The 17,605-nt window shown below is 40.2% G+C and overlaps 1 protein-coding gene across 1 annotated transcript in view; it reads left to right on the top strand.

The window, feature by feature from the left end:
- Positions 1-10,905: 10,905 nt before the first annotated feature.
- LOC135466772 (neuroendocrine convertase 2-like) overlaps positions 10,906-17,605 on the top strand; it is a 29,228-nt gene continuing 22,528 nt past the window's right edge. The window contains exon 1 of the mRNA XM_064744442.1: positions 10,906-11,277. Coding sequence (XP_064600512.1) covers positions 11,080-11,277 — 198 coding nt within the window. The 5' untranslated portion in view covers positions 10,906-11,079. The remainder of the gene's footprint in view (positions 11,278-17,605) is intronic.

The following is a 17,605-nucleotide window of genomic DNA, read 5'->3' as shown; positions in this document are numbered from 1 at the left end:
TTGCTTTTTTGCGATTCGCAATGTTTTTTTGCCATTCGCAATGGTCGGTATATTAGAATAGTATTTATATAGTAATGACGGTGTTGGGAGACAGCGATTTATACCGTCCGCAAGAGTTGATATATATATATATATATATATATATATATATATATATATATATATATATATATATATATATATATATATATATATTCTCATTTATGATATAATGGTGGTGTTATCCGGAATTGTCAATAGATATTCTGATTTATTAAAGCTATTGTATACCTTGATTGCCAAGGTGTTGTATGATTTGCTTCCAGAAGACAGATCATGTCAGTCCGTGTGAAACAGCATGGACGTATAATGATAAGGGTATGAGGAAACCCGAGACGTAAACCATTTATGTTTCCCTCTGCAGTGCTTGATTATTTACCCTCGCCTACCCTTGAGGCCATGTTGTCTGAGCTATTTGCTTGTATAACGCATCATCCTTCGGGCGAATTTCATTAACCAGGGCCTGTTAGTGGCTCCTTAGCTGGCGAATGCAGTGACAGAGAAGTGCCTAGGGTGAGTTGCCCGCTTGTTTGTCTCGGGGGGGGGGGGGGGGGGGGGGTGCGGAAATTACTGCTGGATTATGTCAGGAGAAAGATGACTGTAACTGAAGAACGAACAAGCCGAAAATGTAGAGCTGGTCACAGACGGGGCTCTGCCCGTGGCTAGTCCTTTTTTTTCTTTTTCAAAACACTGTTTCCGAATAAGGCTATTCGACATGATCCAAGCCGTATTTGTACGTCGGCAACCATCACCAGAGCTCATGCAGGATGCTTATCACATGTAATGACAGAATTTCGGTATAGAACCTACATCTGATGTGAACATTTTAATAAACTCTTTTCGTACCTAGGCTCACTGATGGATCGCCAAGTTTTATAATACAATATGCATATAAATCTCTGGCGTCGACAAAGCCAGTTAGTTTAAATCAGTTTGTTTCCCAGGCACTTTTCCAAGCGTTTCGAAGAGAAATATTTTTAATATCTCCACATCCGCGTGTGACTTCTTTTCAGATCGAGGTGCAACGCAGCGAGTATGTAGACCTAATACTTAACTGTAGCGTAAGGAAACAAATTGTCAAAGGTAAATGTCCACTTTTCCAAACCCGTCATCAATGTGTAGATTGTTTTACACTTCACTTCACTCACCTTGCTCTACCTTTGTCGGTGTAATAGAAATGATTTGTGCGCCGCTGTATGTAATGTATTGATCATGCTGGTTGACTATGAACTTCTTGAGGCTGCAGGAAATTAAAGACATAAATCTGTATAATGGATACCTGTGTCGTTTCACGTTGTGGTCCAATTTGTGTAGAGCATATTTATTTGAGTAGGCCATATAAAGGACAAAGATTACTGTAATGATGTGCGTATAGCCACGCGTTGAGTGCTGTATAGCCAGTGATTGCTACTTGGCTGTTCACACTGTAGACTATAGCCTTGTTATCACCTGCGGCCATTGCATGCCTAGTCACATGCACCATGCACGGATGGTTCGGGAAGAACAAGATGAATAAATGAAGTATTTTGTCACACGCACCCGTGGCCATAACGCGTGTCACTGTGCGTGATTCCGGGCAGGGGATCCATGGAAATAACGGCAACAGGGTATGACTGGGGGAAGGAAGTATCCTCTGCTTATGTCATCGCAGGAGTAGTTTCCCCAGGTTGGGGAGTCAAAGCAAGCCCAGCAATTAGGAAGTGAACATCCAGTGACCAATGGTCATCCTGTGTTGGTATCGTTTAGCATTTCAGGCTGGTCCAATGATGATTCGAATTTAAGAAAATTAATCACTCTTAGTTACAGCAAGTAAGAAATAGGTCAGAAATTCCTGATATCGCACCTGAAGCTGTGATGCCTTTCTGTCACCCCACTTTTTGCAAATTTAGGCAGTTATCCGAATGTTTCGACGCATAGATCCTAATTGTCTCGGTCGCAATCTTTGGATTATCACATTATACATCATTTCATGATGTCTACCGATGTGCTGCACAGGGACTGTCTGTATGTTTTCTTCTATTCCCATCAAATAAAGTTAGGCCAAATTGATATAAACGAAACGAATACCCATAACCAGATAGGAACAACGGGAAGATTCAAGATGGATAGATGAGGAAATGATGTCGAACACCACCATAAATACACCACCACAACCTCTTACACTTTTCACGGAGGAAAACCGAATTCCCAAAGACAGTTTAAGCTACCAAAGACAGTTATGTTCATCCTGCAAATTACTGCGCGGAAATATCCACCTAGAACGCAAAGGGTTAATTATATCATGCCGCGTCGTTTGTTTCAAACTGATTTTTGAAGCATACTGGGGCTGCTGCAAGTCATGGTTTCTCTAATTAATTTTTAATTCTAGTCAAAGATTTGTTGAACTTGCTGTGTGGGTAAATACTTCTCTCTGCTGTTTAGATTGTGTGGCTAATTCTTTCATGCCACTGTGTAAAATAGCTAAAGGCCATGTTCACAAGATGTGATTTGTCGTATTGACTCGCGGAATTCGACAAGTGGAATGAAAATAAGACACAAGAGATTACAATCTCATGCGCATGTCGTATTTCCATTCGACTAAACGAATTTGACGGGTCGACTCCACAATGGCACCGTGTGAAGGCGTCATGCAGGTACATGCACTGTTAGAGTCGACAGCATTACTCTCACTCAGGGCTGCATGGTTTGGACTCATTTACGGTGGTCGAAGTGTTGGTTTATGTGTTTATACGGATGTGTAAAGAGAAAATAGCCTATTAAAGCTATATTGATGGCCATAACTATTGCCTGCCGCCTGTGTTTGAGGCACCCCCATAGCATAGATGGCGTAATTCCCTAGGCTATTTGACTTTCAGCTCATCGCCCACTCACCGCATCAGTGTTCTGAGAAGGCTGTAGACAATTGTGACAATAAAAGAATCAACTGAGTGAAACCCAGAAACCCATCCCAGGAGATGAGATTCACATATAGGCTAGTCATGACCTGCCGTATTTTACTACTTGGGCTATTTGACTTATGGCATTTTGTTTGGCTATAATACAGCATTGCAACCTTGGATAAATATAGGATGAGGTTTTCGTTTAATTATATACGTGATACATGTTCTTTTGTAGCTTTTAGTATGCTATTGCAAATAATCATGTAGCTGGGGGTCTTTGACAGGGTTTTATTCAAGATGTGTGCATGCTTATATATATTTATTGAACATTAGTGTCACGTTAAAATTTGACGTCATTTGAACTGTTTTTTTTTTTGGCGATTGAGGACATACACTCTCAGCCATATCAGGTTGTATTGATCAGTAGTTCATGTTACACCATATGCACATGATGGCACAGAGGACATTTCGGCAAGCCGCGGACAACAGATTATATTTATGTTTTTGTGTATTATTCCTGGTGAGAGACAACAGGCCAGGGCCCAGTTTCACAAAGATGTCGTACATGTACGATAGTCGTAAATGTAGGACAATGATACGGTAATAGTGACGTACAAAGTATTGTACGAAAAATATACGATATAAAAAGGGGTCGTAGGCGGCTTTGTGAACTGGGCCCTGGGTCCTATATCAGAAAGGGTCTACGTCACATGGGGGAAAGTTCGCCAGTAACTTGCTAAAGGTAATCGGAAACTCGAAATGCGAACCGAAGGTGACACCTTTGCTATATGTACTGTAATATGAGCTATCGTATTGGTTTGTTTGTAAATCTGTTTGAAAGATATATATCATTAAGCCAACGATTTGAAGCCGTTGTTTCCCTTGGTTCCTGTATGTGGTAAGAAGGAACATTGATGCCTTACTGGAATGTTCTAACTAAAATAGAAAATCACAACGAAGATACTTTGAGAATTTAACTGTTAAGCACCATTACGTGGGATACATATAGAACTGTCTTATATACTGTATATATATAAATGTAGCCAATCTTCTCAACTTAGTCTTGCTCAGTCTTATAGGTCAGGCCTCGGGATATCATCTTGTGAAATAGAAGGTGTAAATTTCCTTCCTGAATGTTACTGCAGATTGATATAGGTATAAGAAGTGTACTTATTTATTTGATTGGTTTTTAACGCCGTGTATAAGACACGTCCACGTGAACTCATTCGTGGCGGATGACGCCCGAGGTTATGCTGCGCACTTCATAAGGATTCATGCGCAGATAAGTAGGTCACGCACAATGCCATGTGACGGCCATGAGCCCGGATGTGCAAGTGAAAAGCTGACAAATCAGGCAGCTCACAAATTACCAGTACTTGGACTCAAACTAACACTCCTATGCAATGACATCACTAAAGCTTAGCTCTAATTATGTGCAACAACCGTAACTATGAGCATCGCTGCACTTACAGTCAGTGACATTGTACTTTCGCACAGTTGTAATTAAAGTGCCAGAAATTAAGGCTCATCTGGCTATCACCTGACCTGGATAATGGGATAACTATTTGAACTTCGATCTCATTTGTGTCCTTTCAAACGTCAGTGAAAGATGCTTCTCCTTTGAATCAGCCTTATTTTATGACGGAAGTCAAATTGACCACGGCGTTAAATAAATAAATTATTTATAAAGATCAATTTTAGAGTGCTGTAGGAATTTTCATTACGAGATTTATATCTCGAATTTTGTTACAAGCTGATCGATCCGTACAGGCATTTACATATGTATGTATAGACCAGTTAAATCCTCTTGATGATAAGAAAACCGCACATATATGTAGCAGAGTCAGCTCGAGTACGTGACGAGTTATTAGCTTCAATAAGCCTGACCAAAGTGGCACCAGTGATATGTCTTGAGAACAGCGTAAACTGCCACGTAAATACTTCAAGGTAAATGAATACTACCTCCCACGGACGTTTGAGACTTGGTATGTGGCATGAGTGATCCAAGGCTTGCTTGGCTACTTCTTTGGGTCTGCTAGCCTGTTCTCCTAGAAGTGAGGCCACGTCACCACTTTGTTAATGCACGGCATTTGCAGAGGCTGGCCAGTATATTCACAAAAGAAAGATTTACCCATCTGAATGTGACAGCCAAGAGCAGTTCGTCATTTTTAGATGAGGTGTCACTTTAAATCGATCATAAAATACACCAGTTTCTTGTGATCGCAATAACAACGTTTGTACTCAGCTGTTTCCTGCTTTGAGAACGTGTGGGTCGAATCTATTTGATAATCTCTAGTATTATAGAGTTCTGGCCCATTGGCAATGGCCCCCGAACAAAATGTCTTCTCTCTTCTCTCATTTCCTTTTCTCGCATTCTTTTGGGATCACATTAATCTCGATTGTGAGTTTGTGAATATTGTGTTTATTGTTTAAACGATAGTTATCACTTCATTTTCTTTCATTTGTCTACGAAGTGTGAGGAGCCGGAATCAAACCCGGGCAGGGTCATACCAAAGACTTTAAAAAAGGTGCCTGTTACTGTTTCGCTTGGCGCTCAGCACTGATCTGTGAGAGCACAGAAACATTACTTGCTGGCCCTTTGTCAGTATAATGTGACTGGGTGAGATGTCATATCTGGTGTCTTATGCATGATACTTCAGTGGCGGCAGCCTTTTGGCGGCATGGACTCGCCCTGTTACAACAAGACACATTATATATGTACAGACATCTAATGACTCTTCGTTGTCATGTGGCTGAAAAATGGCTAAGTACGATGTAAACCCCAAGCATTCATCCATTCGTTCATTTTTCCATCTGTTAAGCACCAGTAGTTAGCTGCCTGCCAGATTCACACACTTGATGACTTTTGACATTGAATTGTTCGCAAGAAGACAGACAAAAACGTGATTTGATTTCATGTTGAGAAAAGATACATATCCTTGGATGAAAGTTGGGTTCAAAAACCATTTCGTAGACAACTTGTCATGACTTCACAAATGTTTACCCCAACACACAAAAATTGAAACTTATTTCATAGATCGAAGAGTACAGGAGACGCTTGGAGGCCTTAGGACATTAATACTGCTCACTGTCTGTACAGATGGCGGTAACTAGAAAACTAGCACCACACTTTACGTGTAGACAGGTGTCAGCCTCAGGTACTCATTACCGGATTATTTTTGTACAAACAGTGGAGAGATCAGACGTGATGTTTTATACAGCGGTGACGGTTCAGACGTTCAGCCGGACGAAAGCAACAACATCTATTCCTTTATGATTTGGAAATGTTCTATAACTAGACACCCATGCAAGACAAAATTCGCGGCAACCCTTCCTAGCTGGCCAGAGTAATCAGCCAGATATAAATAGTGCGGGTCGGAAAACCACGGCTTAATATATCTGCTCTCAGTTGTGACAAAACACTCCCGTCTCAAGACGTTCCGGCATGGCACATCTCGACCAGTGACATTCCGACGCTCGGCATTTCGGCACTGATTATTTCGACACTCTACGTTTCGACATGTGATATTTCTACAGGCAGCATTTCGGCATGTGACATTTCGACACGCGGCATTTCGGCTCTCAATATTTCGGCTCTCAATATTTCGGCATATCAGTCTGAGACATGTTGGCATGTGGCAATTCAACAAGTTTCATTTAGGCATATTTTATTTCGGTATCTGACATTTCATCACATGACTAAAATGTGGAGTTGTACTGGACGGCGCATTTTAAACGACTTTGTGTGTCAAAGAAAAGGTCGTGTGAATTAAGAGACATGGATCATTTCTTTTGGTGCTTAGTGGATAAGCCTGCATCAGCATCAGTGAGTGATGACGGAGGATCCATCAATATTCAGAGACGATCTTACATCATCAATAGGTTTCAGTAGTGCTTGCAGAATGAAAGGTGGGGGCATTGGTTTTCAGAGACAAGCCCACATCAACACCTGGGGTCAGTAGAGTAACACAGGACATTATAGTTTCAGGCTAACGACCCAGGAGTCTCTCACCAATGCGGTCGCTGTGAGTTCAAGTCCAGTTCATGCTGGCTTCCTCTCCGGACTTATGTGGGAAGGGTCTGTCAGCAACCTGCGGAGGATCATGGGTTCCCCCCCTGGCTCTGCCCGGTTTCCACCCACCATAATGTGGCCGCCGTCGTATAAGTGAAATATTCTTGAGTAAGGCGTAAAACACCCATCAAATAAATTAATAAATATAGTTTCAGGCATGAGCCTGCATCAACAGTCATGCTCACAAAGTGACGGAGGAGCCATAAGTTTTCAGAGACAAGCCTACTTCAACATCTGGTATCAGTAGAGTGACGGAGGAGACATTAGTTTCAGGCATAACTCTGCATCAACAACATATGCCATTGGTGCTCACAGCGTGACAGAGCAGCCATCAAATTCAGAAATGAGCCTACACCATCACCTGGTGTTAGTTGTACTCACAGAGTGGTGACAAAGGAGCCCTCAGTTTCCAGAGATGAGCCGACATCAACACCATGTGTCAATCGTACTGGTAGAGTGACGGAGGAGCCATCGATTTCAGAGATGAGCCGACATCAACACCAGGTGTCCGTTGTGCTCACAGAGTGACGGAGGAGCCGTCAGTTTCCAGAGATGAGCCGACATCAACACCAGGTGTCCGTTGTGCTCACAGAGTGACGGAGGAGCCATTAGTTTCCAGAGATGAGCCGACATCAACACCAGGTGTCCGTTGTGCTCACAGAGTGACGGAGGAACCATCAGTTTCCAGAGATGAGCCGACATCAACACCAGGTGTCAGTTGTGCTCACAGAGTGACGGAGGAGCCGTCAGTTTCCAGAGATGAGCCGACATCAACACCATGTGTCCGTTGTGCTCACAGAGTGACGGAGGAGCCGTCAGTTTCCAGAGATGAACCGACATCAACACCAGGTGTCCGTTGTGCTCACAGAGTGACGGAGGAGCCGTCAGTTTCCAGAGATGAGCCGACATCAACACCAGGTGTCAGTTGTGCTCACAGAGTGACGGAGGAGCCGTCAGTTTCCAGAGATAAACCTACACCAACACCAGATTTGAGTCGTACTCGCAATGTAAGGGAGGAGCCATCAGTTTTCAGAGATAAGCTGGCATCAACACCTGGTGTCAGATAAGCTTGTATTAACATCTTTTACTGAGTTTGACAAGAATTCTCCTTTCTCTTTAAGGTCAGTCGTTGAAGAGAATTATGTGCACGAGGGTGGGTGGGATTGGGCTCGTTATAATTAAAGAGTAATGAGGGTTGGAGATCAGGTCTCCTGATGTTACTCTTAGAGTCATTTCTTGTGTCACTTCCTGTTTTAAATCCTAGGGTTTAATCAACCTTGACAGTAGTTAGCGCTGGTCTGTGACGTAGGCTGAGACGGACTCTCCCAGCAGGTTCTCCTGAACATTTATGAAATGGTTGTGTTTGGAGTGACAGCAACTGATCGATTGGGTAGTTAAACCAGGACACAGTAAAAGCGAGTTATCCATATCTGCCACGGGGAGAGCGACCAACGGACAGCGTCCAGGGAACGCTCAACGGGGGTCCTTACGTCAAACTTGTAACACATATCGTTTTATCAGGATCACTGTCGAGCATCTTGTGAGCATGGCTCATCACCAAGATTAAACATCATAATGAACCAAATGTGTCCACATTTCGCTACATTTTTCGTCAAACCAATCTGGGAATAGACATAATAAAGATGATATTGTCTCCGGGAAGTTTGTCCATCTGTGTTTTGTATATTTGTATATGTATAAATAAATCGCAAATGAAAGACTGCATTATAAATGACCTTAACATGTGCTGCAGGGAGTACTTATAGTGCCACATACTATCGACCTATGTTCCAGGCATGACAAAATACGAAAATCACTGGATGCCTAGCAAAATGATTCAGTTTCACTGACCATTCATCTGTATCAAATTCATCAAGAAACAAACGGACCTGTTTTCAATTTATTTTTATATTTATTGATCGGTTGAATGATTGATGTACAAAGAGTTCGTTCAGATTGTTTTCCTAGCCAATATTCAAATGAGCAATTCCATCAAACCAAAATCTTGAAGTGAAGCAAATTTCAGAAATAGACGGGTTGTTAGACTAAAACAAATGCAAGTATCATCTTTATGGTAAGGAAGGTTAGCTTATCGCACGGATGATGTGTCACAGAACGCGATACAAAAGTCTTCTGTCTAGTCGCTATCCCAATATAATCCCTCAGAATCAACTGCCCTCACAAAACATCTCTAACACTTAACAAATGGAATTAAGTCAGCACCCAAAATGTGTAAGCATTACCTTTGCGTTAATAAAAACGTTTATGCAAGCTTGGGGGTAGGGGGGGGAATTGGAACAGATCATAAAAATGATCTTGGTATATATTGGATCGACAAGCTGAGACACCTTAATATGCTTTTGTACTGAAAATTTTGTGGAGTCCGAATTAGACGTATTTTATTTTGATGAGCCAAAGTGTAGCCTGTAACATCCTTTTCACCCCATGTGTCAACCCGTGTTAAAGGACAAGACAGCATTTGGCTAAAACACATTTCAATCGAAAAGAGGCTACTCAAACTTTCTAAAAAGTATCATTCTTTATTATTTTAATGAGGTTTCAGCGAATAGCAAGTGGAATGAAATAACAATATGGCTGGTGTGAAACGAGGCAGACATCTTGTGAATTTTATCCTATCAAACACGTTGCTATCAAATTGGGCAGCTTCAGCTGTGACGTAACCTTTACCCATTCACTCCATGAAGTGACATATGACAACACAGAACTAGTGCAGAAGACATTATTTTGAGATCGTTTACAACGATATTGTTACGCGTCCCCAAAGGGCCATTTCACACAATGTTAATTGAGGGCCAGATCTGTATGACTTACGGGCCACCACTGACATAAAATCAGTTGATTTACAAGCCGTGAAATATTCAGCGACAGTAAGTACATTAGCATCCGTCCCAAACGGCATCCCCAATAGAAAATACGGAAAATACCCTCGACATTAGAGAGCTAGCATAAACGTGACGTCAGCTTGCTATAGAAAAATGAAGACTTGCTGAAGTGTGTCAAGACGAGGCCTCACTAAACTTTTTCTGGGTTGAAAAAAATCTAAAAAAAAATATATTTAGTTTATATGTTTAAGATTTAGTTAAACTGTTTAATATACTTTGAATGGTAGTCTATCAATGGACATAAATATTAGCCAAGTGCTGTCTTTCACTTTAAACAAGCACAACACGTTCTTTGAAGCCACAGGGAACAATACAGAAAACCAAGCCATCCTTAGCACGACACATGTCGTCGGTTTTAACGGCATATCGGCAGAGGCGAATACCTGTTATTACGTAATGAATACATCCGTAAAGGTGTCAGGGAAGTTGGGTTTGTAGTGTTCATGGAAACTGCAATAACCGTCTTCTGAGGCAGAATTATAGAGAATAAAATATGTTAATTGTCTATGAAATCGCCTGTGTCGTACTTTCTATTGATGAAAAATTTGATAAACGCATTAAAGCGCCAGATACAACCAGTGCCTTGCAGATTTGCTTTTTACATGTAGATACATACTTTTTAGCCAGTCTCACTTAAATTCACTTCACTTAGTTATTCTTACCTGCGATGTAGATTGCGACGACGTATTTTTGTTAGTATTGTTTAACTGTACAACAGATAATACTATCATATTATCGTGCGGCCAATGGGAATAAATCATATGATATGATGCTTTCCAATTTGCCTCAATCCAAGCAAATGTAGTATCGGTGCAGTCTCTGATCATTGTAACCTGGGTTGCCATGACGACCCTCTCACCCGTGTAAGCATTCTTGACATCGGCGGTTTAGAGCAGTTGAGTGGCGCACATATAATAGCGAGATCGATAGCTCGATCGGTGAACGTCATCAGTTCTCTCTCCCGTGAGTCCAGCGCTCTCGACCACCGCTCGACAGCAAAGCCCATCATAGACTCGAAAGAGACTAGCCAAAACGGTAACGGGAAGGTGAGGGAAACGCGCTTTTGAAGAGGAACTTGGACAGAAAAGCTCGAGTCGGCTCTGAAAACAAAGACATTCCCAAGGCATTTCGTGTTGAAGAGAGAGGAGCCGACAGAAAGCAGTGATATTTGGGCGGTTTGTTTGCGATGGGTATGCGCGGGTCATGGTGTTTGGGTGATGTAGTTCGGTCTATCTTGTACTTCGTACTGTTGGTCATCTTCCCAGCCTCCCAATGTTCGAAAGAAGTGATGACCGGGGACTGGTATGTGGAAATGCACGGCGATGGAGGCGTCGAAATGGCTCACCTTATAGCCAAAAGAACGGGATTTAAATACGTATCACCGGTGAGTAGACCAGTCATTTTGGACTCCCATTCCTGTGGTCCGCCATGTTTTATATGCCCCGGCACTAAAGCGCTGTCACAATACGAAACCGATATATTCGCCGGAAATTCGATATTCCCCCGCAGCACAATTAATAATTCAGTTCACACCCACGGTGACATGTTTCTTTGATGCTTAAAGTCACTTGAATTAAGACATAAAAAATGAAGCAAAAAATATACTAATTTCTTGTTTATATTGGAACTTCTCATGAAGTCCCCAAATATGGCTGAGAGTGAAATACTTGAAGAGACTTTGCAGACCATATGTTCCACAAGTAAATAATATTTTCTGTGTGGCAGTGTCTTAACGATGTTCAGGAAGGCAAATTGTACATGGCACTGATATTTTCCCTCTGTTATACTGAATGTACAAACACTAATGATAGGTATGATAGTATAAGGTAAAGAATCTTGATGACCAGTAAAAGCTGTAAATACAGTATTTACAATGAATACTTTTTCAGGCAGGTAATTACTGAGTTGTTTCAGTTTTGTGTAGGCCGGGAATAAGTGGAGGATGGCGTAATTCTTCTGTCAACTAACAGAATGTAGTTAAACTGAAATTATGTTATGAGAAGGCAAAATGTTGATAATTGAAACCAAAAATTCTGTAAATATTGTATAAATCAATGATCAATGAAATTTAATCTTAAGATGTAATGCGAAAATAAGTAATGAGAAATTTTACGATTCACATCTAAAGCTTTTACCTCCGTTATCGCATTATTTCAGCTTTTTTTTCGCAGATTTGTCATACTTTTGAACATTTTAGACCTCTTGTGATTTGAGAAAAACAAATTTCTATTTTAGACTTATTCTTCATGTGACTGACCAGGTATCATTTAACACGAACCATTTTTTTATCAAGATACAAGAGGCTGATTCCGATGACTAATATTGTAGTGAAGTATGTATGTTCAAATGTGTTTGAAGGTAGGGCACGAGTACAGAAATAATACAACTTTTTATGTCAAAATACTACAGCCTTTTTTATGTAATTAGGATAGGGGAAGTCGTGATCTGTATATAGTGTCTAGATATACAAATTTCAGTATATCAGTGTACCCTCCCCTCCTCCAGTAAAATTACCACTAAATTGGGAACTCGCACCACCGACATTTTATTTGTAATAGTGTCATTAAGGCATGGGGAATGGAATTGACAAAGCCTATCCTCGTACCAAGCATAGTCGACCTGGGTTTACGGTTCATCGCAGTTATCGACCATATACAGATATATCTATATAAGTCAATGAAACAATCTCCCAGTCAGAACAAGCCAGTACTAAGCTATGTAAGACATCGGAGTGTGTGGTTACACAAGAATGTTTGTGTATAACGTCACTGTTTCACAAGCACTTATACATAAAAAAACGACGTATCAAGAGACTGGACAAAAGGATTGAAACTCTTGAGTTTAGGCGGAAGGATTTCCCCAGTTATCACCTCATCGATCTCTAAATTCATAACGTCAGGGTCGTAAATTTAGAAATTTACCTGAAACTAGAATTGGAGATGAGGAATTTCAAGGAATGATGAGCCTTAATCATTAAAACAAACCTTATGCAAGTACGGAGCAGAGAATAAACTTGAAAAGATCGTATTTCCTCCAGCCTATACAACATCCATACCGGCGCTGTATTCAGGTGTCTAATTTTGGCTTAACTCAGATACGCAGTTTTCAGATTTGTTGTTAAAAAAGCATTTTATTAAGAAATAACCTAAGGTCAAGTGAAAACTGTAACAGGAGGACTTTTTCCAGCGGGTTTTCCAGCGGGCACAATTTTTGACATGTGGACCAGTTTTGAGGGAAATATCATATTTTTTATCAGATTATAAGTTCCTGTTATGCATATCCGATTCACTTTTTCCTCTGAACTACTAACAATATAGTTTTAACCATTTTTCTTGTTTACATTTCTTACCAATTGTCCTCATGCATGAATACTCATATCGGAGCATGTTTACATATCTTGATGATTGAATATGATCTGATCGGATCGATGAATGTAGCTTTCCCTGGCCGGGTAATTTTGTAAATTACAGAAAGTCGTGATCACAAATTGCTTTCGCCTTTGATTATATGATGAATGATTTATCTTTTAATAAATACCCCGGACGGACAATCTGGTGTCTATGTCTGTCACTTCATTTGCCTGTGTATGAGTCTATGTGTTATATGTGTTAGTGTCGTCCCCTATCCGTGCTATGTGGGTTCTTCATCAGCAGGTGCTTTTTGTTGGTTACCTGCCAGGACTCATCTGTAGAATCCTGGCATACATGGTTTATTCAAAATCATCCATCAGGTATAAATCTTGACGCAGTTAATATGGGTAGGTTTCAAATTGGCCACGCAGGTGACACGAACACCTGCCGCTCTATTCCGTCGCACGCACAAACGTATGTGTTAATGAGACACCTGTAAATATACACGGGTTTATTTTCTGCGGGGGTTGACAACGTTCACCGAAGGACTATATCATAAAATAAATTGCAGACTTTTAGAAAAATGGTTACATTTTAACAGACTGAAGGGAAAGACTTAATAATAACCAAAACACTGGAATGACAACAGTACAGATGCTCACTGATTGTTATGGAGTACCCAATGCAACATTTGAGTATTTACGGTCTAGATGTTTTTTAGATGAATTAAAAGGAAAAAGAAGCTTTTAAGTTGAATTATGCTGTCTCCATTCCTTTTCACACAATATTTTCATAGATTGTAGGTTATATACTTTAATAACTTATTTTTGGACCGTATTTTTAGCTGAAGACAAATGTGCGGAAATGTCAACTCCCAGTACAAGAGAAATAAGTATTGTGGAGGTTTGAATTTGTGACACAAGTCAGAAATAGCATTGTGGAATCGGCACCTATTACAAATATAGCGGACAGATTTCCACGCCACGTAAGGTTCTGAATGAATGTATATAATGCTTGTCACATAGTGGGTAGAGAGTCAGATGGAGACGAAAAAAAAGGCAAAGAACTTCATAGGAGTAGCGCTCTGACGTCATATGTAAGGTGCTAATGGATTGGCTGGTGGGCTCCTGTTGTTTTCTGTAATACGCTACGCTGACCTGATCGACATGTCTTTCCGCAACCAATTCGTGCCTCGTCTCGCTAAATTATACTGACGGATGCAAATGCCAACTTTGTATACACAAACAGTTTCATCTGCTTCTATAATCGATCGATTTCGCGTAGTGGATATAGGAAGAACAAGAGACATAATATATGCTCTATGAATAAATGTAAAAGATTCTGATCGTCAAGGTGTACCATGCCCACTACCCAACAAGTCATGGAATATAGATTTCGACACACAGTTGCCAATAAACGTAAAATTTCGCAGCCTTTTCATAAAAGTCGGTTCTTGGATTTGATGTTTAATCGACATGCGCAAGGACATGTTCTAAGGTAACTGTCATCAGGTTTGTGGCAGATGGAAACTGATAACAGAAAACCATCGCCCTGCTTCCAGTACCTCAGACAATTTGCACACACACTCAGACAGTGCAGCCAATCGCCCTATGCGCCATCTTGTAAAACCTGTTCTGCAAATGACTATATGTAATACACATATTAACTTGATGTTCCAGACACAAAAGACTAAAATCAAGAATATATGGAAGATTTTGTGTGTCCGCATGCTTATAGAGATATGTGGTGGTGCATAAACTGTGTTTGTAAGGAAATTAGCAGAAGGTTTTGCACAATAATTATAGGGTGTCAATTTTTCTTCTGCTGGCTCGGTCAAGGTGACTTTCCAGTTAGATTTAACGATTTGAAAACAGAATGTGGGTTGGTGACCTTGGCCTTTATGATGATAATGCCGAGACAAAATCCTTACATTACGAGATAAACATAGTGTCAGTGATTTAATGTCTCCGCGAACCATTCCCGATGCTGATCCCATGTATCCTCTGTTTAACAGAGTCGTGACTCTCTTTCGAGACGAAGAACACATTATGACGTAGTTAACTGACGTTACTTTCAGAGTTAACAGATATTAACTGCCAATTTAAGTTAAGTTTTTGTTTACATTTCCCCAAAATTACTATGGCGTAACAGTCTCGATGATATTGAATAGTTCTTAATATAAAAAATAAACATATTGTTCGGCGTTTGTGTAAGGGACCCAATCAATACAAAAGGTAGAGTCAGAAGATCTGAAGATATTGTTTACTGATACAATTAATCATTCGCTTGCAGTGAAGAATGTCCAGGCTATCTTATTATCGAGAAGTATGACCTTCTTGGCAATATGCTCGACATTTCTGAAAGTGTAAATGCTTCGTAAAGAAAAGGGTAAACACAGTTTACTCGGTAAAGCTGTGTTTAGAAATTTGAAATTAATGGACTCTTTGTAAGGCCGAATGTGTTTTGTTGGTGACATTCTACAAAGCACTCGGAGGTGTTGAGAAAAGGACGCAGTAGATAGGTGCCTCCTGATAGCACCAGTGCGAAGAGATATGAGTTGGTCTCCAGGCAACGTCGTCGACAAAATGTCTTGAATTGCTCCTGTGATCGATAGCAGCAAGCCGGGTCGATATGTCGGATCGCCTAATCTGGATACAACATGGACCACTGGCAAATTAAGCATCATATGGCGTGCGAGGAAAGCTGAACTTTTGATTTTACCTTTAAAAACTGAGACGAAAACTATATATCAGCTGTGGGGATAAAATACATTTCTTAGTGTATAGACAACAAACCTGTTTATGTGATGGTTTTATATGTTCATTAAGCCTCAAATCTTTTCTTTGAAATACATTTTTTACCAAGTAAAGGCATTCCTAAGATAGGCTGTGCTTTATAAAGTGAATGGTATGATGACGTGTATGTTATAGTCGATATTATGTGAGATAAATGTTCGGAAGAGATTAACATATGAAAGTGATGTGTAACATAGCCGGATAATTTGCTGGACTCAACAACTAACACCCGTAGGTATTGTATGTATATTGGCAATTTCTTTCCAGTCTTTCACGAAACAAAATACATCATTTTGGCATCATTTTTTTAACTATTATACGCTACCTCTCAGGAATACCTTTCTCAAACAAATTCTTTCCTCACCACATCCATTCCTTCATCTGCCTTTAAAATGCCTTTTCCAAATTATCATAAATGCATTTTCTGCTTCATTTTTTAAACAGTTTTTCCATGGAACATTTTCATTAAATCATTGCATGATCTTCATTGCAGAACAAGTTCATTGTCATGTCAAAAAAATTGATTACCGTTACTGGAAATGTTAATTACGTTCAGGTTAAAAGTATTCACGGATCACCTGCTTAGAACAGAGTATTAGTGACCTTTTCATTGTAATCAGACAGATGGTGAAACAATGGTCAACGCACTAATTACTTTACTTGTTACTACGTTTGGTCAGAACATGTTAATTCGCTGGTTCACACGTCCACAGCATTAGACAAGACCTGTTTGAGTATGCTTGAAGACTGGACCGTACATCACAGCAACAGACACTACCATCGATTTTGTCATGGAACAGTCTTGTCTACACAGTACAGACAACTGGCTTGATTATACAGATCAAACAAGTGTTAACTAAACTTTCAACAATGCGACAACATTGTGAAAGCTATCCATAAGTCACAATACATGGCATAAGTAGGATTTACATTTTTAAAATGCCCTATTTAACATAATTAGTTAAATAAAACACGTATAGTTTCTAGTTTCCATTTGGCACTAAGCCATAATTATGCATTATGCAATGTTCGATTATGGTCATTATATTGTGTGGTTTTGTCAAAGTGGTAATTAAACCCATGACGATTGTTCCCCGTGATTTTCTCCACCCACAAATTGATTAGACATGTATAGATACCGTTCCAGTGGAACAAACGGACCGATTTCAATGTACCACGTATCAAACGATACATGTAGAAGTATAGTGACTGTCGTTACAATATTTTTACATACATGTAGCTTGAAAAAAAAATATAAAGTGAGCAGAATGGGTAGCAATTGGACAGAACTCCTTCTGGCATTGCAAAATTTATTTTTTATGTTAAAGCTGGCAAAGCAAGATAACGATGACGCGTGAGAGTGGAACACGTGTGTTCCAAGTTTTATTCCCTAGGTGTGAAGGAAGAAAGCGCCATGTCTGTCACATTTATCATTATCTTTCTATGGAGAAGAGACATTATTCCTGACCGGAAGAAATGCCAGCCATTAGGTTATAAGGAGCGGGGAGTTTTCAAGTATCTTGCACTGTTTGGAACAGACGACTATTTATGGTAAAACAAATTTTCC

This window comes from Liolophura sinensis, chromosome 6 (genome assembly GCF_032854445.1).
Source record: "Liolophura sinensis isolate JHLJ2023 chromosome 6, CUHK_Ljap_v2, whole genome shotgun sequence".
NCBI lineage: Eukaryota > Metazoa > Mollusca > Polyplacophora > Chitonida > Chitonidae > Liolophura > Liolophura sinensis.
The sequence above is the reverse complement of the archived record's forward strand: the minus strand, read 5'-3'. Positions and strand labels throughout refer to the sequence as shown.